Here is a 21015-nt window from a genome sequence, read left to right on the forward strand (position 1 = left end):
CTGTGAGACCAAAGTGGGGAGAGAGCAGTGTGGTGCCCAGGCATGCCCTGCTGGCATGGTGTGGACCAGCTGGGCCCCCAGAACCTGCCATCATCATCTCTTGGTCTCTTCATTCACGGGCACCAAGGGTGGCCTAAATTAGGAGCATTTGTGCCTTGTCCTGCCCCACATGGTGTCTCTGTGCCCATCTGGCCTGAAGGTAGGCAAGGACTGCCTTCCTCAGTGACCAGGTACAGTCTTTCCGCTGAGCAGGGCCTGGGGTAGATTTCAAGGTGGCATCTAAGTGTCTGAATCTGGTCCCCTAGCGTCCCTCCCATGACCCACCCCTGTAGCTCCCAGAGGACAGAGAGTTTACTGACAGCCACCCCCACTGCCCGCCCCCCATCAGTGTCACAGTGGCCACTCTGTCCTTGTCTCCAAAAACCAGGTCAACCACCCACGTACCTCACTGTACCAGTCCAGCCACGTAAGCTGCAAACCCCAGCAGGCCTTCCACCCTCGAGGTTTTCAGCCTGTGCCTAGCGTGTGGGCCTGGGAGCCTTGGGGTTTGGGCAATGGGGAAGTTGAAGACTCACAGATGCAGCCCTGAGCCCCTCACCCACATCAAAACCAGAACACGGGCTTTTACGGTGCTCTAGTGGTTAAAAATCTGCCTGCCAATGCAGGGGACACAGATTCAACTCCTGGTCCGGGAAGATGGCACATGCCATGAAGCAACTATTACCTGTGCTCCAAAACTACTGAACCCACGAGCTACAACCACTGAAGCCCGTGTGCCTAGAGCCTGTGCTCTGCAACAAGAGAAACCACCACGATGAGAAGTCCGTGCACCACCATGAACAGTAACCCTGCTCACGGCAGCTAGAGAAAGCCCATGCACAGCAATAAAGACCCAGTGCAGCCAAAAACAAATAAAATCAAAAGAAACAAAAAACCATCCTGTGGCTCTACCCTACTTGTGCCGAGTTTAGGTTTTACCTTACCGGACTGTAATAAGGCACCCACATCTAGCTGGACTGGAACCAGAGTAGAGAGCTGTGGCTTTCACCCTGCTTGACTCTAATAAGCCCCATGCACCTCTGAGTGTCTATAGAGGTCACATGGGGAGCTCGGACTCCCTCCCAATAGGCAGTTACAAGGTGCCCCTCCCCATCCCTGCTGAGGTGGTATCAGAGGAGAAGTCGTGGAGGGTCAGGCTTGTCACCACTGCTGGGGAGGGGGGTGGGATGATGAAGTCATTCCTTCCCCTGTGGTATCAAGTGCAGGCAAACTGGGGAGCCATAATGAGTCACTCCTACCCTTCCTAACCAGAGTGGTAGCTGCAGAGGCTTCAGGGGGTCAGAACTAAGCACCCCTGCCCAGCAGTAACCAGGAACCTTTCCGCCTTGAATGTCAGTAGTGGCCCAGTGGGAAACCTGGACTCCTACTCCTGCCTGGCAGTTACGAGGCAGTGTTCCGTCTTCCTTTGTCAGAATGGTGTCAGAGGAAGTCAGCTAAAGCAGAAGGTTTAAACAAGGTCCAGAGTCTCATAAAAAATACCCCAAATCTCAAGGTTGCCACTAAAAATCACTGACCACATGAAAGCCTGGGAAAATCTCAACCTGAAAGTAAAAATATACTCCATAGATCCCAATACTGAGATAACAGAGGTGTTACAATGATCTGAGAAAGATTCTAAAATAATCATTATTAAAATCCTTCAGCAGGCACCCTTGAAACAAATGAAAAAAAAAAATAGAAAGTCTTAGGAAAGAACTAGAAGATGTAAAAAAGAAATGAGTGGAATTTTTAAAACTCAAAAACACGATAACTGAAATAAAAAACTTAGTGGGTGGGCGCAACAGTAGACTGGAGAAGACAGAGGAAAGAATCCGTGAACTTGAAGATAGAAGTTACCCAACGTGAACAACAGAGAAAACAGACTTTTGAAAAATGAACAGAGCCTCAAGGATCTCTGGGACTATAGCAGAAGATCTAACATTGAACTGCCAAAAGGGAAGAGGCAAGAGCGTGCTGAAAAAGTGCTCAGAGAAATAATGGCTGGAAAATCCCCCAATTTTGTAAAAGGTATAAACCTACAGAGTCAAACTGAGTGGATAGCCAAACAGGGTAGACTCAGGATATGTTTGTCTATGAACATCATAGATAAACTCTTTTTTTTTTTTAAAAAACTTAAGTCAAAGAAAAAAATATTGAAAGCAGCAAGAGTGAAACAGTACCTTAACTGTGCTCCAACGTGTTCGATTATTGGTGACCCCACGGACTGTGGCCTACCAGGCTCCTCTGCCCGTGGAATTTTCCAGGCAAGAATACTGGAGTGGACTGCCATTGTCTACTACAGGGGATCTTCCCAGCCCAGGAATCGAACCTGTGCCTCTTATGCCTCCTGCATTGGCATGTGGATTCTTTACCACTAGCGCCACCTGGGAAGCCCCCCTTAACTGTGTGTGCTCAGTTGCTTAAGTCGTGTCTGACTCTTTGCGATGCTATGGCCTGTAGCCCGCCAGGCTCCTCTGTCCATGGGGATTCTCCAGGCAAGAGTACTGGAGTGGTTTTCCATGTCCTTCTCCAGGGGATCTTCCCAACCCAGGAATTGAACCCACGTCTTTTTACACCCCCTGAATTGGCAGGCAAGTTCTTTACCACTAGCATCACCTGGGAAGTCCTTAACTGTAGGGAAAACCAATTTAAACAAGGGGGTTTGCATCAGAAACAATGGAGCTAGAAGGAAGTGACATGATGTTTCAAGGGCTGAAAGAAAAAAAACCCATCAATTTAGAATTCCGTTTCTAGCAAAAATATCCTTTAGGAAAGGGAAGGAGGAATCAAAACATTCTCAGATGGAGGAAAACTAAGAAAAGTTGTTGGCAGACCTATCCTGAAAGAATGGCCCAAAAAAGCTCTCTAAATAGAAAAAAAAATTAAGAAGAAATCTTGGAACATTAGGAAGAAAAGAACATTTTTACTTTTCCTCTTAAGTTTTCTGTCATGCATGATGATTGAAGGAAAAATTTCAGCACGGGATATGGTTCTAAATTACTCTGAGGAAATATTTAAGGCAATTATATTATTAATGGTACAAGATTAAGGGGCATAAAGGGAAAACAACATGATCATATCAATCAATGCAGAAAATTTTTTGACAAAATTCAACATCCATTCATGACTTTTTAAAAACTTGCAGAAAGCTAGGAATAGAGAGAAACTACTTCAACTTGATAAAGAGCATCTATAAACACCTACAGCTAACATTACACTTAATGTTGAAAGACTGAATGCTTTCTCCCCAAGACTGTAAATACCACTGTTGCTCAGCATAGTGCTAGAAGTTCTTGCTAGTGTCATGAAAAGTAAATCAAAGGCTGCTGCTGCTGCTGCTAAATCGCTTCAGTCATGTCCGACTCTGTGTGACCTCATAGACAGCAGCCCACCAGGCTCCCCCGTCCCTAGGATTCTCCAGGCAAGAACACTGGAGTGGGTTGCCATTTCCTTCTCCAATGCATGAAAGTGAAAAGTGAAAGTGAAGTTGCTCAGTCGTATCTGACTCTTAGCGACCCTATGGACTGGAGCCCACCAGGCTCCCCCATCCACGGGATTTTCCAGAGAGCAAAAAGGAAGAAATAACTACACCTATTTGCAGATGACATGATTGTCTATGTAGAAAGATCTAAGAAATCTATGCCTCCCCAAAATGCCTAGACCTAATAAATGAGTTCAGTTTGGTGTCAGGATACAATGTAAAAATAGAAAAAAATTGCATTTCTGTAAGCTAGCAAAAACAGTTGGACAACAAAAGTAAAAAATGCCATACCCTGTATACTTCAAAAAGTGAGTCATAAAACATCCACAGGATTTGCATGCCCAAACCACAAAATGCTAATGAAAGAAATCAAAGAAGATCTAAATAAATGGAGAGATATACTATGTTCGTGGTAAAGATGTTGATTCTCAAGTTGGTATAAAGATCTCAGCAATATTTCATGTAGGTTTAGACAAGATTGTTCTAAAATTTGGTAGGAAAGGCAAAAGAACTGGGAGGGCTAAAACAATTTTGAGAGAGAAGAAGAAAGTGGGAGGAGTCAGTCTACCTAATGTCAAGACTTAACTATTGAGCTACAGTAACCCAGACTGTGTAGTCTTGCTGGAAGGATAGGCATACAGATCAATGGAACAAAATAAGGAACCTAGAAACAGACCCATACAAATATGGCCAACTGATTTTTTACAAAGGTATAAATCCATTCAGTGGAACAGGAAATAACTTTTTCAACAAACGGTACTGGAGCTATTTGATAGTCATAGGCAAAAAAAAAAAAATCAATCTTTATTCCTTACCTTATATAAAAAGTAACTCAAAATAGATCACAGTCCTCAATATAAAATGTAAAACTATAAAATTTTTAGAAAAAATATGAGAAAAATCTTTGGGATTTAGACCTGGCAAAGAGTTTTTAGACTTGACATCAAAAGCATCAAAGGAAAAAATTGATAAAATGGATTTCATCAAAATTAAACACTTTTCCTCTGTGAAAAAATCTTGTTAAGAGGTTGAGAAGATAAGCTACAGACTGAAAGAAACTTTTGGAAACCAGATATTTGACAAAGAACCAGTATCTAGGATATAGAAAAACACTCAAAACTCAACAGTAAATAACAACAACAAAACAATCCAATTAGAAAGTGGGCAAAAAAAAAAATGTGAGCAGCCATTTTACCAAAGAGGACACACAGATGGCAAATAAGCAAATGAAAAGATGTTCACCACCATTAGCCATTAGGGAAATGCAAATGAAAGCCACAATGAGATATTTCTACATGTCTCTCAGAATAGCTTAACATTAATAAATAGTGACAACACCAAAAGCTGGTGAGGGTGTGGAACAGCTCATACATTACTCTAGGGATTCTGTTCAGCAATATAATACTCACAACTTGGATGAATCTCCAGAGAATTATGCTGAGCAAAAAAAGGCAATCCCAAACACACATATTTTATGGTTCCATGAATATAACATTCCTGATGAGTGGTTGCTGGAGGCTGGGAAGCATGTGGGTGTGTCTGTAAAAATGGCAACAGGAGGGATCACTGTGGTGATGGAGGAAAACTTTTTGTATCTTGATTGTATCAATTTCAGTATCCTGCCTGATACTATATTTGTAAGGTATTACAGATGGACAGGGAGGCCTGGCATGCTGCAATTCATGGGGTCGCAAAGAGTCGGACACTACTGAGCGACTGAACTGCACTGAACTGAACCATGGGTGGCTCAGATGGTAAAGAATCTGCCTGCAATGCAGGAGATGCAGGTTTGATCCCTGGGTTGGGAAGATTCCCCTGGAGGAGGAGATGATAAACCACTCCTGGAGAATCCCGTGGTCAGAGGAGCCTGGAGGCTACAGGCCATGGAGCCACAAAGAGTTGGACATGACTGAGCAACTAACACTTTGACTTTTTCACTTTTGCCATTGGGGGAAACACGGTAGAGTGCACAAGGCTCTCTCTGAATTATTTCTTACAATTGCATGTGAATTTATGATGATCTTAAAATAAAACATTTAATTAAAAAACAAAGAATAAAAAATAATAGATAAAAAGACACAAGAGAAGTACAGGGTGTTTTGAGGACTGCTGAAATTAAATAGGCATTATGTGGTAGAATCGGGCTTCACTGATGGCTCAGTGGTAAAGAATCGCCTGCTAATGCAGGGGGCTCGGATTTGATCCCTGGGTTGGGAAGACTCCCTGGAGAAGGAAATGGCAACCCACTCCAGTATTCTTGCCTGAGAAATTCCATGGACAGAGGAATTGGGCAGACTATAGTCCATGGGGTCGCAAAAGAGCCTGACATGACTTAGTGACTAAATGTGATATTAATAGAATTCAATGCTGCACCTTGGTCAGGTCATCACAGTTGAGAGTTAGACCTGTTCAGTTAAGATCCCTGGCTATAAAGACTAGAAAGTCACTTCAAAAGGAACTTATGCAAAAGAATGGAATTTATAGAAAGTAATTGTATAAGAACTTTTGTTGCCAATGACAGAAACCCAATTCAAACTGGCTTGAGGGGGAAAAAAAATCCAAAAAAGGAATCTGGGCTCCTACAATATAATTGCAAGTCCAGGAATAATGGCTTCGAAGATCTAGCTCCTTTTTGTGGCTCTGCTTCCTTCTGAGTCAGCTTCATCCTTAGCCTGCGGGGTGGGGCTTTATGGGCTCCAGCAGCTCCTGACTGAAATCTCACCAGCATGGTACCCCAGGAAAAAAGATGAACCCTGTTTTCCAATAGCATAAGCAAAAGTCCTGGGGTTGAGTCTCAATAGGCTGACTTGAGTGTTCCAGGCTTGTCCCTGAATTACTGTGGCCAGAGGGAAATGACACTCATTGGCCAGGCCTGGGTCATGCAGGCACCCCTGAAAGTTGGGGGTGAGGCCAGCCCCACACACATTACATCACCAAAGAGGAGGGGAGTCATGGTCCCTTTACAGAATGGGTGCTAGTCAGGCCAAACCAACAGACGTATACTCATGGAATCCCAGAAGTAGCCTGCTTCTTCATTCTCCATCCTCAAGCTTGGGTGTCCATCACTAGTTCAAACAGACATCCCAGATTAGGCTGGAACCTTCAGATTCATTGCTCAGAAGAGAGAGTATCTGGTTGGACCAATGTTGGCCAGATGTTCAGCTCTGCTTCAGTCATCTAAGAACAGTAGGGTGCGGTCACTTACTGGGTCCTTTGATGGACAGGGTAGGTCTTAAAAGGGCCAGATGGATACTCCAAAGCTGCCTATTATAGATGCACAGAGTTTCCAGAGGATCTAAATTAGTTCCTGATGAAAGCATAGGGCAATTTACTAAAGCAGGGCTCCCCAGCTTCCCGGATCTAATGCTTGATGATCTGAGGTAGAGCTGATGTAATAATACAAATAAAGTGTACAGTAAATGTAATGTTCTTGAATCATCCCCAAACCATTCCTCCCACCCTCAGTTGGTGGAAAAATTGTCTTCCATGAAACTGGTCCCTGGTGCCCAAAAGATTGGGGACTGCTGTTAACTAAACAGTTTGGCGATAAGGAGCACATGATGACTTGCGGGGTGGTGGTGGTGGTCCCTGAGAAAAAGGCTGAATCCTCAGGTTCCACCTTGTTTTCCTTCTGGGCATTCCGAGGCTGACAAGGAGAAGTGGGTGTGGGAGGTGGACTGCACTGACCTTGAGGAAGGCAGGGGTGGTCATGTTGAGACACCCAGTGGGTGGCAGGCAAAAGAGGAGGCTGGAGGCCCTGAGACAGTGCAGGCTTGGAAGCAATAAAACTGAGCCCTTGATGTGGTGGAAATCAGTTATTAGGGAAGAGACTGGGAACTAGGGACTGGAGGCCACACCAGGTGTGCCTGGAGCAAGGAGGGTACCCCCTCCTTGTTCTGTATGTTACTGCATGGTCTTGATCAGAGGAATCAGGCAGGAAGCCATGTCGAGAATGGGCAGGGGGGCAGAGAAGACCAGCACCCTCACCAGCTGACTCTCCTAGCTCCACACCCCGCTCCCTTTCTTTCCAGATGTGGATAGGACAGGTTCTCTGGCTTTGGTTGGCTCGACATCCACATCCGATGAACGCAGCCAAGAATCCCCGGCTGTGCACAGAGGGAAGTGTGAGCCAAGAGCCTTAATCTAACAGAGAAATAACTTGGAAACCAAGACAGCTAGAATGGGTAGTCAGGATGTTGATAATAGTGATGAAAGTGATGGGGGCAACCCTTTCTTGAGGGCCTACTATTTCCAGACCCTGTTCTAAGACATTTTGAATGGATCCTCTCCTTGAATCCTTGCAACAACCCTGTGACGTGGTACTCTATAGGGCACCACTGTGTGGAATGCTTCCTACTGCCCCTTGTCTTCATACCTTAGCACACGCTCTTCTGTCTTCCTGGAATGCTGTTTCCCCAGCAAACTCTCTCTCATCTACCAAGACCCAGTGCAAGCGTGGTTGTGTTCTGGTCACTTTCCCTGATGCCAACCTGTGGATGGAATGACTCTTGCCTCCCAGTAATGAACTCTGTCATGTCTGTATCACAATATCCAGACAGTGCTGCCTCCCAAGCCAGACCGGGAGCGGGGACCAAGGCTTACTTCTCTCTGCGGCAGCCCCTGCTCAGATCTGGCTGTCTGGTGGGTGTGGTTCTCTGTCCCCTGCCCACCCTGACTGTGGCATCTCTCTCCTCGTCTCTTGGCAGCCTGGCGTGGGGCTCCTTTACCTGCTGCATGGCAGCCTCTGTCACCACGCTCAACTCCTACACCAAGACGGTCATTGAGTTCCGGCACAAGCGCAAGGTCTTTGAGCAGGGCTACCGGGAGGAGCCGACCTTCATAGACCCTGAGGCCGTCAAGTACTTCCGGGAGAGGTCAGTGCAACATGGCGTCACCTCTGGCCACCACCGGGAATCGGAAGCCCAAGACCCAGCCTCAGTGGCCACAGGGCTCCACTTGAAAAACTAGAGCGGTTGGACAGAAGTGTACCAAAGGGTCATGGGGTGGAAGGGGCAGGCCGGGGGAGGCAGAGTTTGGACTCCACTGTGTTGAAATTTCTGGGGTATTTTAATATTTTATGGGGCATGAGGTTGCCTTGGTCTGATGTGATCAGAGCTTGAGAAGCTAAGAAGGGAATCAAGTTTGAGTGTTTGCCCTGGCTTCCTGATTTTTGGAACCAAGGTAGGGTCACAGAGATGCTGAACTAAAGTTTCCTTCTTGGGCTCTGTCATAGCACTGAGTGAAAAAAGACTCAGCATGAGATTGGTGATGACTGCCAGAGGAGAAGGGCTCCTCAAAGTCAGGGACTACATCTGATCACTGTGTCCTTATAGACCAGCTGGGAAGAGAGTAGGTGACAGTGAATGGTGGGTGGATGTATGGCTGGATGGATGATTGGGTGGATGGATGATTGGGTGGATGGATGATGGAAGGATATACAGATGTATGTGTGTATGTATGGATGGGTGGATGGAAATATAGATGAATGGATGGATGGATGCTGGATGGTTGGATGGATAATGGATGAATGGATGCTAGATGGATGGATGATAGATGGATGGTTGACGGATGAGTGGAAGGACAGGCAAGTTGTTATCACATTTCCTGGGACCACCTCCTTAATAAACTACCTGTACCCCAGTCTTTATCGCAGTCTGCTTTGGGGGTGCTGATTGGACATGCACTAATGACTTTCAGTGGCAGGGAACAGGATTTCTCAGGACCGATGACAGGGTCTGAGGAGGAAAAGAAGGAGGGAGACTGTGAAGCTGGGCACCACTGAGAAGTTAGACTCCCCGTGGGGCACATGGAAGGGTTTCAAGCCAAGAAGTCTCAGGGTGGGGGCCCCATAGGGACCACGCTCTGACTGCTACAGACCCCTTCATCTCTCCTTTGCCACGTGAGCCTCCTTTCTGTCTCTGAACACGGCAAGTCCATCCCCACCTCAGGGCCTTGGCACCTGCTGTGCCCTGCCTGGACTCCTCACTGGCTGGCTCGCCAAGGTCTCAGCTCAGATGTTACCTGCTCAGCGTGGCCTTCCTTAATCACTTAGTCTAAACTGCACACACACCCCCACACCCCCACACACCCTGTCCTATCCCTCTTTATCCCATTGCTGTTTTTTCATAGCACCTACATAACCTGACATCATCCTATTTGTTTATCGGGAAGATCCCCTGGAGAAGGGAATGGCAACCCACTCCAGTATTCTTGCCTGGAGAATTCCATGGACAGGGGAGCCTGGTGGGGCTACAGTTCACGGGGTTGCAAAGAGTCGGACACAACTGAGTGACTCACACATACCCATCGGTTTAATAGTTTGTAGACCGTGAGGTCTGGAGGGTTCTGCTATCTTCTTTCCCACTATATTCTGAGCACCAAGTACTGGACTGGGTACCTAATAGGTGCTCATTTAACATCTGGGGGTTAGTTTGACATGTGTGTGTGTGTAATTGACCGACTTCTTTTTGGAGACCTCAGCCTGCCTGCCTGATACTCTTTCAGCCCAAGCCCCACCATCATCGGGCAGATACAGCATCTTGTTCCTATATCAAAGTCCCAGGTCACGTGTCCAGGTCCAGGCCAATCGATTGTGCCCAGGGAGCTCAGGACAGGTTGGCACACAGGCCCGCCTTACCCATGGCTATGTAGACAGTGCATCTACTAGGAAGGTGATGATGACTGGCAGAGCACAGGACTCATAGTAGACACTCAGGAAATGTTTACAGCAGCCACATAAGCAGCCTGGTGTTGAAAGTGGCCCCATTATCACTGCCTCTGCTGTCACCTCGGCTATGGGAGAGCCCGGGGCATCCGTAGACGCCCTCGTTTTGCTGAGGTGGAAGACAGGACCTCTATGCACCTCATGAACAAGAAGCTGCCGTTTGCCGGTCCCTCATAGCTTAGGCCCAAACGACATGGGAGAAGATAAATGCTTCCCAGCATATGTGCGGAATATCACTTTACACGTTCATAACTTGAACATTATGCAGAGGTTCATCAAATTTTATTTTCCTTCCTCTCCAAGGAGAACATTTCAGCTTAGCTGGGCTGTTCACTTTTTTTTTTTGGTGCCTTCCCCACAAAGAGCTCAGAGCACACAGGCAGATGTCTGCTCAGATCTGCAAGGGGCCCAGCTGCAGGGCTGAACTCCTGCAGGGGCCAGAGTCCTTGAGACCAAAGCCAGGGACACGAGAGAAGAGATCCTTGACCCCACCTGCCCATGTTTCTTGATCCCTGGGCTACAAGGGATGGATGTGGGAAGAACAAGGGTTTGGGAGTCCCCTGACCTGAATTTTCCAGTTCTGTTGCCTGACTGCTGTGTGACTTGGGGCAAGTCACTGAGCCTTTCTGGGCTGGTTTCCTCTCAACCACAGTAGGAGAGAGCCCAGAGCTCTCAGCATCTCGGGAAGCATCAAATTGGATGGCCCAGGAAAGGTGGCTAGCACAGTGTGTGGCTCAGGCGGGCATTTCATATGTGGATTCCTGTCCCTTCTGCTACTGATACAAAGTATAAAACTCGGCAATGACGAGCTTAGGACAGAGCGATAGACACTGGGCATCTAATAATCATGTTAATAACCACAGCAAATGGGTGGGTGAGGTGTCAGGCGGGCTGTGAATACAGAAGGGTTTGGGGTCAGGGATGTCTGGGAGAGGGTGCAGGTTTTTTCAGATGATGTCCCCACCCCCCGCCCCTGCCATTTCTGCCATCGGGAGGGGAGCCCCTGACTGAGGACAAGATGGGACCCTGTGGGGATTGGGGCAGGAGGGCCTGGATTGCTGCCCCCCACCACCATCACACCCCACCCTTGTCCTGTCGGATTTTTCTTTGCAGGAGCAGAGGTGTGATTGGGCAGATTCTAAACTGTTTTTCAGAGTTTCATAATGTAGTGGTGTGTGGAAGAAAGGTATGTGTGTGTGTGCACACGTGTGTATAGGGGCCAGTGTGTCCCCATGTGTTGGGATTGTCAGGAGGCTGAACCTGCACGCCCTGACTCTGAGCAGCCTATGCCAACTCTGAGAAACATCTGGGATTAAACCCTCCCAGCCTCACCCTGCCTGTCATCCCCAAGGAGGGTGCCTTAATGGGGCCTCCCAGGGGAGGGGCGGAAGCTGCAGGATGAAAAGTTAAATATTTGCAGATCGGGGCTTTCCTGGATGCTTGATGTTCAGATCGGGTTTAACAACATGGGAAGGAAATGAGACCCTGTTGGATTGGACTCCAGAGGGAATTCAACTGAGCAAACATCCCACCTTCCTTGGGGAAGCTGTAGTGGGTGGGTTCAGTTCAGTCAGTTCAGTTCAGTCGCTCAGTCGTGTTTGACTCTTTGCGACCCCATGCACTGCAGTACGCCAGGCTTCCCTGTCCAGCACCAACTCCCGGAGCTTACTCACACTCATGTCCATTGAGTCGGTGATGCCATCCAACCATCTCATCCTCTGTCGTCCCCTTCTCCTCCCGCCTTCAATCTTTCCCAGCATCAGGGTTTTTTCAAATGAGTCAGTTTTTCTCATCGGGTGGCCAAAATATTGGAGCTTCAATTTCAGCATCAGTCCTTCCGATGAATATTCAGGACTGATTTCCTTTAGGATGGACTGGTTGGATTTCCTTGCAGTCCAAGGGACTCGAGAGTGGATGGATGGGAGCAAGCAGAAGCCTGGGGCTTCAGGGAAGGCAGCTTTTCCCTCCCTGTGCCCACACTGCCCCACCCCAGGATCAGATCTCCCAGTCATTCCCTTGCCCCCTGCTCCGAGGCACAAGGCACCCATCCCAGTCTCTGAACTTCCAAGTTCCTTCATTTACTGGCCTCCTCCTCCCGCGCATGTGCAAACCGCAGGAGCAGGGTGCTTTCTTGGCTCTAGCTCTGTCCCTGACACCTGGAACCATGGGGGCTCAACAAGTTATTAACTCTCTGGTATAATTATATTGTTAATTATAGTGATGCTGTTCCCCTCCCCGCCCACCACCCGCCCCCCACATCCCTGTTCGAGGGCCTTGCCAGTACACTCCAACTCAACCCTGTGGAAGACACGAGGAAATAAATCCAGGCTGGAATAAACCCTGCAATTTATTAGCTGAGGGTCCCCAGGTGAATCACTTCACCTCGGAGACCTCCAGCCTCTTCCGTCACCTGCCCGGCCACCTGGGTCTGGTCTGCAGAGCTTAGCAAAACACCCTGGGTGCCACGATGGGGTTTCCTGGAGGTGACTCCAGGTGGGGAGCTTGGTACCACCCTGGGGGAGGCAGAGGTTAGAAAAGCCTTCACAGGTGAGGTCTCAAACCAAGTTTCTGTTTATTTTTATTACTTCTTTTTATTATTTAGTCTACTCGTGGGATCTTAGTTTCCCGACCAGGGGCTGAACCCAAGCCACCTGCATTGGAAGCACAGAGTCCCAACCACTGGATCAGCAGGGAAGAAGTGCCAAGCCAAGTGTTTAAAGGCATGGCCAGCACTCCTGGCTAGGTGGGTGGGGGGTGGGTGGGGGGCATGCTCCCAGGCAGAGGCAATAGTAACGAACAAAGGTGTTTAGGAAAATGTGAGCAGTTTGGTGTGATTTGAGAGGGGGTAGCTGGTAGGAGTCGGGCCTGGGTGACTCGTTTCTCTCACCCTCCTACAGTGTTTGGGGTGGGGCGCTGGCCCAGGGGCAGAATTGATGTTACTGGGGTGAGAAGGTGGCATGGGGACCCTCCCCAGACCTCCTTCCTGGGTGCCAGGCCTCATGGGGCTCCCTGTTCCTACCTGGGGAATCAGGGGGGACATAAATCATTTTTCACAGCATTTTTCACAACCCCTCTTTACCCATCCCCAGGACCGGTGCAGAAAGGGCCACAAAGACCCCATTCCTCGCTGGCTCTGCTCTGGTTCCTGTACACAGGGAAATTTTGAAGGGCTGGTCTCCACCTCTTTACCTCCCACTCATAGCTTGACCCATTGCGAGTTGCTCCCCACCCCCGTCTCTGCAGAAAGAGCTTCCAGCTGCCCGGAGAATGGGCATACCCCCTTCCTCCTGCCCACCCTCTCCGGGCTCCCACCAGCCGCTCTTCCAGGTGCTGGGTGCCCTCTCCCACCCCTCCGCCCTGTTCCGTTAGATGGTGATGCTCCCAAGGTCAGTTCCAGGCCCTCTTTTGACATTGGCCTTTGTGGTCACGCATGCACCAGGACTTATGAGTTCCTGGGCCCCTGCAGACCCCCAGCCCCATCCAGCTGCCTCTTTGGTGTTTCCACTCTGGATTCCCAAAGGCATCAAGAATCAACATGGGACTTCCCTGGCCAGTGGTTAAGACTCTGCACTCCCAATGCAGGGCATGTGGGTTCAATCCCTGGTTGGGGAACTAAGATCCCACGTGCCTCATGGCATTGCCAAAAAATGATAAACATGGCCAGGACCCATTTAAGATGGTCTCCCCCAAACTGGGTCCTGTTTCACGTCCCTCTCCTTTACTTCTCTATGTCCTGCCTGAGTAAGCAGACATGTGCACATCTTACTCTTCATATCCAAACACCCCATATCCAGTGCTTTCCCCCTGTGGGTGGGCCACTTCTCTCCATCTCCACTCCTGCCATCCTCATCCTGGGCGACAGCTCTTACCTACTGGAGGGCACTTTGCCCCTGGCATCTGTATTCCCCCAGCAACCAAAGTCTCTTCTCTGCTGATGCGATCAGGGTGCCCCCACCCTCATCTGTCTGCTGGAACACCCCAGTGCCTCCCCACAGCCCCAGGACAAAGGCCCAGCTCCTTGTGGTAACTTACAAGCCTCGCCATGGATCGGCCCTCACCCCTCCCTGCTTAAGCCTCCCCTCCGCTGGAAGTTCCCCAGACAGGTCATTCTTCTGCTTCTGTTGTAGCCTCAGGACAGCTGTCCTCTTCACATGGGGTGCCCCTCTTCTTTGCCTTGTCAATTCTGGGCCTGCAGATCTTACTTCAAGTATCGACCTTTAAAAAATTTTTTTCTTATCTTTTTGCCATGCTAAAAGTGGTATTTTAGTTTCCTGACCAGGGACTGAACCCACATCCCCTTCATTGGAAGTACAGAATCCTAACCACTGGACTTCCAGGGAAGTCCCTTAAGCATCCATTCTGAACTGGATGGAATGCCCTATCTTTCAGCACCGGCCACGTGTGCACAGGGCAGGGATGCAGGTCCACTTCCCTTTTAAATTCCTGAGTACGGTTTGGATGGAGAGGGTGACAGAGAGCAGAAGGGCAGGAGCCTTTGGGGCAGGTCACTAGCCAGTCTGTTGGCCAAGGTGACCTTCGCCCTCTGGGAGCTGCCTCTGGATTTGCTTGCCCATCCTTTCCCCCCACTGCTGCCGCCATGCTGGACGGCACCCTGCTCAGGTGTGCCCACCTCTGTGACTGCTCACTTGGTCTCTCTCGTTGTCCCCAAGGCTGGGCTGAGGAAGGGATTTTGGAGATAAATCAGGTCTAGAGGTTTCCATGTTGTCGGGGGCCCTTGAAGCTCTTGAAGGCGGGGCTGGGGGTGTGGGGTGGGGGCTCCATTAATGCTAGTGATTGTTTTTCTGAGTAATAATTTGTAGCCCATGCAGTTCCAAAAATAATCTCAAGGTGCTAATATCTTGAGGTCTCTTTTTAAAACCCAATTTCAGAGAAATGGGAGGTAAAACTGTCAACTGCACACAAAGATCAGGGGAGGGTGCTGGCACTGTGGATATTTATCTTCCCTGTATTTTCCAAATGTTCTGTATCATGAGCTTGCTTACAAAATGGCAAGAGAAAAAGAAAAAAACGGAGGGAGGCTCTTTTAAAAAAATCCATTTATTTCCCCCTGTCTTGGAATGGCACTTCTGATGGGATGTTATAGAATATTAATCTCCTATGCATGGTCATTTATTTGCCAAATTTTCTCTTAATTTTATCCCTCATCCCATCATCAGTGCATCGTTTAAAAATCATTGTGTTCTTTGTCCCCTGCGACTGTTTCTTAGCCATTTAGCCTCTGAGACGTGTCCAATCACAGCTCCCTCTTCCCCGTCTTTTTCCACTCTCGCTGCTTGAATATTACTTCTCAGTAGTGCCTCACACCTTATTTGTCTTTATTGGGGTCTTTTGATGCCACTGTTTAGTCTCAAGAGGAGTGAGATGCCCAGAAATTGGAGATGGCGCTGTGGGAATTTCTGGGCTCTCCCGAGATTCACCTGATAACCAACCCTTTGTGAAAGGAAAGTGAAAGGCACAGAGTGGTCCTTGAGATAGGAACAGCCTCACAGGACAGCTGCTTCCTGACCTACACGTTCTCTCCAAGTGTCAGCCCAGTGGAGAGAAACACGAGGCAGGGAGGCTCCGGGCGCGCTCCTGCCCGACCGTCACTACTGCCAGTTCTTTAGGTGATTCTCATCTGCAGCTGGCACTCTGGGGAGGGCACGGGAGATCTGCACCCAGACAACAGCCTGGGACGTGGAAGGCGATTGGGCTGATGCTTCCAGGAGGCTCACAGGTGCCCAGAGCCCATGGTCTAATGCCCGATTCCTCAGATGAGATCTGGGGGCCAACAGCATCATCCCCATCTGAGAACCTGTTAGAGTTCAGACTCTCAGGCCCCAACCCCAGACCTATGGAACCAGAATCTGCATTTTAAGAAGCTCCTCGAGTTATCTGTGGTTACTGGCACATTTGGGGAACGTTGGTCTGGAAGACAGAGTGGATGCAACCCCGGTTATGGGTCAGAAGAGGCCCGTGGATAAAGAAGGGGTCTGTACCTCTGTGCTACTCAAAGTATGGTCCCCAGACCAGGGCCCATTTGCAAACACATCCGTGATAAAACGAGAGAAACTGAGACACGTGTTTGGGAACTTTCACGGTGAGTTGACATCACTGGTACACCCAAGCTTGCCTTTTGTGAGTGTGTGTGTGTTCATTTCATTCTCCAACAATTCATTTTTATTGTATTTTTATTAAAAATTTGGTCCAAGGTAGGTTGAAAATTAAAGGGGGTGTGTGTAAAACCTAGCCCTTTATCAGATGATTTGAGAAGCGCAGCGCATAGACTGCCACCTTATACCAGGAAGTGAGTGGAGATTTGGGAAACAAGCCAGCCTGGGGCAGCGAGAAAGAGGTGGCTTTGAGGATGACACAGAGAAGGCATGGCAGGTGGGAAGCGGGCTGGGCACTCTGTGCTGGGGAGGCTTGGGACTCTTGCCACAGCAGAGGTAAGACCTGGTGGACCCCTTGCCAGGGTCCCCAGCTGCTGTGGCCACACTTCTCCCTGGAATAAGATGTGCAGGTACCGGGAGTCTCCCTGCAGGACAAGACGTGGGTTCAGACTCTCAGATCCTTGAAGCCTCCCTGCTCCATCACTCACCTGCCTCCTTCTCTCCAAAGAGCAAATTCCCAGATTGCAGATCTTGTGGGTCATCAGAGCAGTGACCATGTAACAGGGTGGTCACACCCCTCACCACCCTTTTACACACCTACTGGCAGTCTTGGGAGGGCCCAGGAGTGCCCAGCCCCACTTTCCATGGGACCTCACAGCGCAGGTGTACCCAGGGTGGGTCTGGTGGAGCTTCTGACAGCTAGGAATCTGCAGGGCACAACGGAAACACGCTTGAGCTCCAGGGACTGATAGATCTGAGTTCAAATCCCTGCCCTGCCATCAGCCCGCTGCCCCTTCTGAGCACTGCTTCACCCCCAGCGCCCCCACTGACCCTTCAAAGTGCTTACTTAGATTCATGGGTCACCTCTCACACTGCCATCAGAAAAAAAAAAAAAAAAAAACCTATCTTCAGAAAGCATGTAGTGTTTCCTGCAGGAAGTTGTACTTCAAATGAAAGAAGATAGTCATCTAGGGACATTTGAGTAGTTCCTTTTCTTTTAACGCAAAGCTCAGCCTTCCTGGATGAACCCAGCGGGCTGCTTGTAGCCGCAGCTTGCTCGTGCTCGCGCTTAGTCGCTAAGTTGTGTCCAACTCTTTTACGACCCCATGGACCCCCCCACCCCTACCCCAGGCTTCTCTGTCCCTGGGATTCTCCAGGCAAGAATACTGCAGTGGGTAGCCACGCCCTCCTCCAGGGGATCTTCCCGACCCAGGGAAAAATCAAACCTGTGTCTCCTGCAATGTGCTTCTCCTCAATTCCTTGCCTCCCTCCTTCCCCCTCCTTCTCTCCTTTCTAACATTCCTTGGGATACTTTTTGCCATCGCTGTGCTGGACCTCGACACTACAAGTAAAGAAGGAGATAAACTCCATCCTTTTTCTGAGTTTAAAGTGTTTGCGGGGGGACCAATGATGAAACCGATTGAAAGTCAGTAGGGCTACTCTGTTCTAACCTCCCTCTATGCCGGATCCTGGGCTCCCATCCTCACAGCAACCAGTGGGGCCATGGTGTCTGTCCTTCTGGTCATTCCCACCACCACTGGCCTGCCCATGGCCATGTAGAAAATTCCAGAACACAGAGGTTCAGAGCTTCTGGTGAGCTGCCTGTTCATAGCAGAGCTGGACTCAGCCACGACCCTGCCTCCCTGCAGGGCCCAAGGTCTCAGTCGCACCCAGAGCATCTCTTGCCCTCAGGTGTCTCCTGCCAGGGAGCACGGGGTGGGGCGAAGGGTCAGAGCTCTTGCCATAACTGACATTGCTGGTACACCCGAGCTTGCTTTTTGTGTGTGCTCATGTGTTCATTTCAATCTCCAGCAATTCATTTTTATTGTATTTTATTAAAAATGTAGTCCAAGGTAGATTGAAAGTTAACGGGGGAAAACCCAGCCCTTTATCAGATGATTTGGTTGAGACCTCTCCGAGTTGTCCCCAGCCCGGCAGGTGATTTCTAACTGGCAAGTTTTCTCACATGTTGACTATTGACCTCTGGGCCTCTTAGCAACAAGGTTTGGGTGTCCAGGAAGTGGGGTGCCATGCCAGGCACAGTGGTTCTCTCCTTAAACATCAGTTTGGAGACGGCTGCTGGGACCCTGCAGACCCGTAATTTTCATTGGCGAACCTGATGGAAGGGCCGTGTTTGTGCAAGGAACTAGCTCTTTCCAGAATAGCCTCACAGCACGGCAGAAATCAGGCAGACCCCGGCTGGATCCCAGCTGCCTCTCTGAGAGGCCAGCGTGTCCTGTGACTTCCAGGATGCAGCCCCAGCATCGCTTCCTCCCATGAAGCCTCCACTGGTCCCCACCCAAGTGGATCTCAACCCTGGCTGCATACTGCAATCACCGGGCAATTGAAGACTCCCCTGGTGATGTCGGGACCTCCACGTGGAGAACCACTGGCTAGACCAGAGGTTAACACACTATCTCCAAGAAGCTAGTACATAAGAACGTGAAAACGTGGTTGCTTAGTCGTGTCCGATTCTTTGCGATCCCATGGACTGTAGCCTGCCAGGCTCCTCTGTCCTTGGGATTTCCCAGGCAAGATTACTGGAGTGAATTGCAATTCCCTTTTCTAGGGTATCTTCCTGACCCAGGGATTGAACCCAGATCTCTGGCGTTGCTGCAGATTCTTTACTGTCTGAGCCACCAGGGAAACCCGTAATTATCTGCTGAACAAAACGGCCCTTCATTTACATATTGTCTGCGGCTGCTTCCAACTACAAGGGTGTTTGAGTAGTTGTGACAGAGATCATCTGGCCTATGAAAGCTCATATATTTATCATCCAGACCTTTACGGAAGAAGTTTGTCAGCCACTAACTAGACACTCACCCTATTCAACCTTCGTAATGTCCTCCCTTAAAACTTAACGTGAAGTTGTGATCATCGGTTCATGTGTACAGCAGATAGGAGCATCTCAAGGGCTGGGACCGCTCTGAGTTGTCCCTGTGGTCCCCAGCACAACAGGTGTTTGCTAACTGGCTGGTGTTCTCATATGTTGACTATTGAACTCTGGGCTTCTTAGCAGCAAGATTTGGGTGTCCAGGAAGTGGGGTACCTGCCAGGCACAGTGGTTCTCTCCTGAAACATAAGCTCCGAGGTAACTAAAAGCAAAGTGAAGAACGGAGGGATGATGTCAAGGCACAGGGCCACAGATAAGGGCTGGGAGGTGCCTGCAGTGTGTGCTTAGGACATGCAGTAGTGGTGGGAATTGTTTCTACTTCCGGGGACTAGGTTATATTTGTCTAAAGGCACTGCTCAGCGGTAAAGAATCTGCCTGCAATGCAGGAGACCTAGGAGATGTGGGTGGAGACCTAGATCCCTGGGTCAGAAAGGCCCCCTGGAGAAGGAAATGGCAAGCCACTCCAGTATTCTTGCCTGAAAAATCCCATGGACAGAGAAGCCTGGCGGACGGCAGTCCAAGGGGTTGCAAAGAGTTGAACACACGTGTGCGTGTGCATGCATGCACACACGCGCACACACACAGACAAAGGAACAGCACATGTGGACTGGACCTCGGGAGCTCTGGAATGTGTCTGGGTCACACATGGGTGAGTGCCGTGTGGGCACATGGACCTGCCCGTTCTCTGACTCTGCCTTCAGTGGGATGGGGGTGAGGGTCTAGGGCTGGAACCGTGTTGGAGAGTCTGCAGTTGCCTCCACTCTGACCCTTGTCAGCCTCTGCTCTGTGCTTGTCGCTCATCCCAGCCTTGCCAGTCGCTCCAGAGGAGAAATTCATACAGCTGTTGGGAGGAAAGAGAATTGTGGCAGCTGTTGGAAGACCAGAGCCTTGTTTCTATGTAGAAATATCTATGGGAGTTGTTTTAATTTAGTTAAGAAAAGTGACACAGCTAATCAAAGTCTTTTGCCCAGAAATCAGAAAATAGAGGTAAATTCAAAAAGAAGGCTTTCTAAATTCCATATACATGCGTTAGTATACTGTATTTATGTTTTTCCTTCTGGCTTACTTCACTCTGTATAATAGTCTCCAGTTTCATCCACCTCATTAGAACTGATTCAAATGTATTCTTTTTAATGGCTGAGTAATACTCCATTGTGTATATGTACCACAGCTTTCTTATCCATTCATCTGCTGATGGACATCTAGGTTGCTTCCATGTCCTGGCTATTATAAACAGTGCTGCGATGAACATTGGGGTACACGTGTCTCTTTCCCTTCTGGTTTCCTCAGTGTGTATGCCCAGCAGTGGGATTGCTGGATCATAAGGCAGTTCTATTTCCAGTTTTTTAAGGAATCTCCACACTGTTCTCCATAGTGGCTGTACTAATTTGCATTCCCACCAACAGTGTAAGAGGGTTCCTTTCTCCACACCCTCTCCAGCATTTATTATTTGTAGACTTTTGGATCGCAGCCATTCTGACTGGTGTGAAATGGTACCTCATAGTGGTTTTGATTTGCATTTCTCTGATAAAGAGTGATGTTGAACATCTTTTCAAGTGTTTGTTAGCCATCTGTATGTCTTCTTTGGAGAAATGTCTATTTAGATCTTTGGCCCATTTTTTGATTGGGTCATTTATTTTTCTAGAGTTGAGCTGTAGGAGTTGCTTGTATATTTTTGAGATTAGTTGTTTGTCGGTTGCTTCATTTGCTATTATTTTCTCCCATTCTGAAGGCTGTCTTTTCACCTTGCTAATAGTTTCCTTTG

General features: G+C 48.8%; 1 protein-coding gene across 2 annotated transcripts in view; it reads left to right on the forward strand.

Moving 5' to 3' along the window:
* The window catches only part of GSG1L (GSG1 like), a 255354-nt gene that overhangs the window by 215252 nt on the left and 19087 nt on the right, over positions 1 to 21015 (forward strand). For both annotated transcript variants that reach the window (XM_070362262.1, XM_070362263.1), the window contains one exon: positions 8227 to 8394. In XM_070362262.1, coding sequence (XP_070218363.1) covers positions 8227 to 8394 — 168 coding nt within the window. The remainder of the gene's footprint in view (positions 1 to 8226; positions 8395 to 21015) is intronic.

This window comes from Bos mutus, chromosome 25, assembly GCF_027580195.1.
Source record: "Bos mutus isolate GX-2022 chromosome 25, NWIPB_WYAK_1.1, whole genome shotgun sequence".
Classification (NCBI taxonomy): domain Eukaryota; kingdom Metazoa; phylum Chordata; class Mammalia; order Artiodactyla; family Bovidae; genus Bos; species Bos mutus.